At 40.8% G+C, this 5,519-nt stretch overlaps 1 protein-coding gene across 5 annotated transcripts; it reads right to left on the reverse strand.

Moving 5' to 3' along the window:
• Positions 1–760: 760 nt before the first annotated feature.
• On the reverse strand, positions 761–5,485 carry LOC100876265 (mutS protein homolog 4). 5 transcript variants are annotated; one of them, XM_076537663.1, is made up of 15 exons: positions 4,979–5,483; positions 4,850–4,917; positions 4,615–4,763; positions 4,367–4,560; positions 4,048–4,169; positions 3,770–3,987; positions 3,480–3,677; positions 3,227–3,413; positions 3,015–3,154; positions 2,850–2,953; positions 2,545–2,764; positions 2,262–2,477; positions 2,001–2,209; positions 1,760–1,943; positions 761–1,672 (listed from the first exon to the last, which is right to left on the reverse strand). In XM_076537663.1, exons 1-15 carry the CDS (start codon positions 5,275–5,277, stop codon positions 908–910), a joined length of 3,273 nt encoding a protein of 1,090 aa, XP_076393778.1. In that variant the 5' UTR covers positions 5,278–5,483; the 3' UTR covers positions 761–907. The 5 variants fall into 5 exon arrangements, with proteins under 5 accessions (XP_076393778.1, XP_076393775.1, XP_076393777.1 ...); XM_076537660.1 differs by having other exon boundaries at positions 1,760–2,209; positions 3,227–3,677; positions 4,979–5,123; positions 5,194–5,485; XM_076537662.1 differs by having other exon boundaries at positions 1,760–2,209; positions 4,979–5,484.
• Positions 5,486–5,519: the final 34 nt, after the last annotated feature.

Below are 5,519 nucleotides of genomic sequence, written 5' to 3' on the forward strand. Positions count from 1 at the left end.
GCCGCTAGATGGACGGCAATTTTTTGGTCCATGAAATGCACCTTTTTTCTAATTTCTTTAATATCGGTCCTAGAAGGTTATGAAAGCACTCATTCGACTCCGTAGGCGGCAAGGAACAATTTGTATATCTTGGAATTTCGAAAAAGTGCCTACTTTTCGAGAAAATCGATTTTTTCTATTTTTGTAGTTCCAACTTTCACCGCTAGATGGACGGCAATTTTTTAGTCCATGAAATGGGCTATTTTTCTATTTTCCTTAATAATGGTCCTAGAAGGCTATAATTATATTCGTTCGATTCCGTAGGCGACCAGGAACAATTTGTATATTTCAGAATTTCGGGAAAGTGCCTAGTTTTCGAGAAAATCGAAATTTTAGTTTTTCGTAGTTCCGCCGCTCGCCGCTAGATGGCGCCACCTGTACCATTTTGGACCGAATTCGACAAAAATTCATTTTCTGGCTTTATTAGGCATCGAAACGCATCAAACCCTAATAGAAATTTGTTTCTAAATGCCTCAGGAACAATACTACGTCATCAAAGTGCCGAAATATTCATTTCTTTATTTTCCTTATATGCGTGGTCGGACCCCCATGTTTTTGGATCAGTCTTTTCGGTGATTATTCCTCCGTGGCAAGTCCGATTAAAAATTTTTTTTTTCTATGTCCATCTGAATGTACATACGCATGTTCGTGCAAAATTTGATGAGAATTGGTTGAGTGGTGCAAAAGAAAAACGCGGACAAAGAAGTTGCAAAGTCAAGTATAAACATAATATTAATTCTTTTAATTTAAAATACATTTATTGTCAAATAATACTTGTTTACATAGTACACATTTAACTGATCAGGTACAATGAGATTACAAAAATAAATAAAATCGAATCATAAAGGTTATGTTCATTTTACAATATTTATGTCTGTTCGTTCGAGTCAATCAACGCATCAGTAGACAACGTATCGCTCATAAGAGAGGTGATCTGAGATACATTGCATGGTTCGAAATCATTATCCGATAGACAATAATCATATAATTTTGACAGTGAACTATCCATCGACGTCTGCATCGGTAACATTCGGTTCATCGATGACAGCGATAAATCACTTCTCGTTGTTTCGCTGCGATCCATACTTCCAAACGTGATTTTACTTGATACAGATGGTCGTTTTTCTAGTTCATTTAAACGAAGACGATTGTCCATCGCCGAATAAAAAGATGACGTATTTGTCGAGAAAGTACGATCGAGTGGCATACATTTTCCACGTATACTAATCGAACTGTTACCACGGTTTCCGATCTCTAACGGAACTGCGTTCATCGAAATGCCAGAAGTGCTGGACGAAGGAGAAACCGTTCTAAAGTCAGGGTTTGCTCGAGTAGTTTCTTGCGTACATCGATTCCTTGCATCAAAGTTTTGTTTGGAATAAGCTGTCTCTGATATGGGCTTTCTAGAAAGGTTTTCCTTTTTTCTGTGCACATCTGCTTCAACTCCTACAGCATCTTTCTTGTTTCCTAAAGTTTGTTCAACGCGAGGTATCTTTTCATTGAAACGTTTGACAAGCAGGGTGATTCGTTCTCGATCGAACTTGTTCGTTTCCAGTAGTTCGTACAACTGCGCCACGAGGTCGTAACATGTCTTCTCCCAGGAGTTCGACTCGGTTGTAGCTCGATCCACCGTCTGTACAAGAGACAATTCAAATTTTTATCTACTCAAGTTTTTATCAAATTATAGATCTATCAAATTTTATTTTGCATAGAGTAATACCAGTTTCTCAGAAGCGTATTTCCGTGCCTTCTCCGTAATCGGCTTCGGTAAACCAGTTAACTCGGCCAAAACGATACCATAATCGTCGCTAGGTGTCACCCCAAGCTTCAATCGATGTGTATAAGTCAATCTGCATTCGATTTCCTCGTCTGCATCTTGCACCTTTATCGCTTCAAAGTGGTAACTACAAAAGATGCCAGAAGATAGGAGTTTCATCAAGTTTGAATACGATAGAGTATACCTTGTCGCGTTACGGTACAAATCCGGTAATTTTGTCAGGTAGGAAAAGTGAGTGGCGGCGAAGACAAACGCGGTTGTGTTCAAAAGCTGTTCACATATGGCCCATGCGATGGAGGTGCCCTCTTCGATCGCGGTGCCTTTGCACAGCTCGTCCAGGACGACCAACGACGTCGGTGTAACAGATCGTAAAATATACTGTGCCTCTTTCATCTAGGGATAATAAATTCATAAACGGAACACATTATGCGCAGGAAGAACTAACCTCGAGGGTGAACGTAGAAGCGTTACATTCGATGTCGTCCCGAACAGCTATTTTACAAAAGACGAAGTCTGTAATGCGGAACATTGCGTTCTTCGCTGGCACAAAGCATCCAATCTGCGCCATTATGTGCAGCAGAACGATCTGTTTAAGATACGTCGATTTGCCGCTCATGTTTGGTCCGGAGATTATAGAGAAGTTGTAAGGTACGGAGGCGGTCTAAATGAAAAATGCGGATGAGGTAATTTAATCAGGGAGAAAAAGGAGAAAAGAAGAAGGGGTTTACGATGTCGTTGGGTGTGGGAGCATCGACACCGAAAACTTCCATCACCGGGTGTCTGGACTCGACCAGATCCAATCTTGGTCCGAACGTTGGTCTCGCATACATTTGAAGTGTACTGACTTGAGCGAGGGAAGTGACGAGATCCAACTCTGCAACGTCGGCGCTTAGTTGGAATAAACAACCGATGTGTCCTCGAATACTTTGCAGCAAGTCACAGAGGAGCCTGCAGTCGTGAATTTTTAATTTGAATAAATTGAATATGTTTGAACTGAAGACGTATATGTAGGTGTGGATAGACGTGGACCTACACGTTGCTCATAAGGTGCAGTTCTTCGCACGCGATTTTACATTGTTGACTCAAGGTCGCCAGCACCGTAGTGGTCATCGTACACGATCGCTTATTCTTCCGTACCTAAAACCATGATATTTTTTATCGATGCTTGGAAAACTTATTGTATCTTTAATAGTCGTACCTCGATGAATTCGGCGGGTGGTTCAAAAGTGTCTGGATTCACATTTTTAGGTAGTATCACTTGTACATGATAACCCAACGACGCATTGCAATTTAAAGACAAGATCAACTGATACTTTGCCGACAGATTCTCCACCATAGCTACCGAGAACAAAGAAAACTAGAGTAGTAAAAGAGTAGTAGTAAAGCAAGAAATGCAAGAATGTTTTGAACTTTTCATATCGTCGATTAATTCGCAGTATGTTTGTCGTGCGATGTCCAACAGGTCATTGATTCCTGCCTTGATGGCGAAACAACGTTGCATGTTCGACGACGTATAACCTGTAACGGATCTCGCATCTGGATGTATCGTCTCGAGAATCCTCTCCCTTATCGACTGAAACTCAGGGTTGTCCAGTTTCTGAAAGTCACTGTGCAATATACGCCACTGTGCGTTTAAGTTTACATAAATGAATAATAAGTCTACCTTCCGAATTGTACGAAGTAGGTCGCACTCAACGGCCGATAAAACACTCGCAAGTTCCGGCACGACGTCCAACAAATTTTTTAGCAGCAGAACATAATTCAGATTCTGTTCGGCACATTGCACGCTATTGTCTTGTATAAGGGGCGTCGTCGCAAGGGCCAGCAGCCTATCCGCGCCGTAGAGCCGCCGTACGATGGACTGATGTATCAAGTTACGACTTTAGCTTCTCAAATTACAAGTTTATAAAAAGAGGGAGAAAAAGTGAATCCATGCATAAACAGATTGTGCACCTGAACGAGTGCCCTCAGTGAACTATCAGACGCTATTTCGGCGACGGCTGCCTGTCTCCTTAGAATGATACGTTCTTCGCAAGGAGGTTGAAGAATATTAGTCCGCAATAGCTTCCTGCCCATCGGTGTTGAACAACGATCCAAAACACCGAGGAGGCTCATGTTCCGTTGTCCACATTGGGATTCAACTAACTCCAAACTTCGCGCGCTTTCTAAATCTACAATGTGAAAAATATTCATTTACTGTTCCAGTTTAGTTATGATGTAAATGGGTCTACCTATCGTGGTAGAGTTTGGTGAACCCTGGAACTCGATCTTCATAGATTTCGGCACGTAAACCACACGTCGTGTATATTCAACGTATTTCAACAGAGCTGCAGCTGCAGCCAATGCGTAGTACCTGAGAAAAAAATTTAAAACTTAAAAATTGAATCTGTGCATCTTGTATCTTAGAGTTTTTCTATAGAATTTGCAGTAAGCTTTTACATATCTTGTAACCAAACACAGCAACGCTTTCTTTGGGCCACTACAGGCTCAAACCGTGCATTAAACAAGCACCTAGAGTACCTAAATAAATGTGTCTAATCCTCTACTTACTTTTGTTTAACGTACAACTCCACTGACGAGTATTCCGCGATGCAGAGAGACTTGACTCGTTCTAATCCAACCGCGTCGTTAAAATGAACGCGAGATATAGGTATTACTTCCAGCTCTGGAAATTTCTCCATTACCGACCTATAAAGGATTCCTTTACCCACCGCACGTTCGCACATGGTGTCCGGCATCAGGATCTGCGTATATGACCGGTTTAATCGCATGTAGGTACAGGTTTATTTCAGGCTTACCTCTATCGGATCGAACAGGTACAATTTCCTCAAGGCGTTTGTATAAGTTTGAGAGTCGCTGATTTGACAAAGAATCAAATGTGGACATCGAACGTTCAGGGCGGCTATTCCTACTTCGAATCTTGCTTCTCCACGACCAGTTGTTATTGCTGCACGATCATGTTGCAGGAATTATTTATTGACTGTGATATTATCTATGATAGATATAGTCGTAACTTTTTAGACGTCTACTTACCGAGAACGATGCCGCTACCGGAATCGAGTGTGCTGGAACCAGGACCTGTATTCGTTTTCGTTCCAGATCTACGAGTACATGTAACATAAGCATAGAATATACGTATCTATTAATTTTAAGATAATTCACCTAGAATTATAATTGCGAGATGTCGTAGTAGTCAACAGAGTGGAGGACAAGACATTCCGGTTTTGATAATTTGAACTTTTTGAACAGTTGGGACTCGCTGGTCTCCAATTCGTCTGTTGCTTTCTTCCGAAATTAAAATCTAAGTCTGCATGGATAAAATAAAGATATAATACGGTATTTTGTGTCAAATATACGTTACGTACAATGTTACGTACAATGTCTCGATAAAATGGGCGGCAAGTCCAATTCTCTTTGTAATCTCGCTTCGTTTCGTTCTTTAGCTGGTCGAAAGAGATCATTTTGCATTACGTTCATGACTTCAATCAAATAAGATTGCTTCAGGAACAATGATTCAAGCGTAAAAGTATTTGACAGTCAAACTCGAGAAAATTAAAAGCGCGGGAAAGCACTTGACGACGCCATCTTTGTTATTCCGTCAGAAGCTACTCGAATATTTTACGCGCGAAATTTGAAAATTTAAATAATGAAAAAGAAGAAAATTATTGAATGATGGGAGTTAAATAATTGTCTGACAGTGTCA

The sequence above is a fragment of the Megachile rotundata genome, chromosome 11 (genome assembly GCF_050947335.1).
Source record: "Megachile rotundata isolate GNS110a chromosome 11, iyMegRotu1, whole genome shotgun sequence".
Classification (NCBI taxonomy): Eukaryota; Metazoa; Arthropoda; class Insecta; order Hymenoptera; family Megachilidae; genus Megachile; species Megachile rotundata.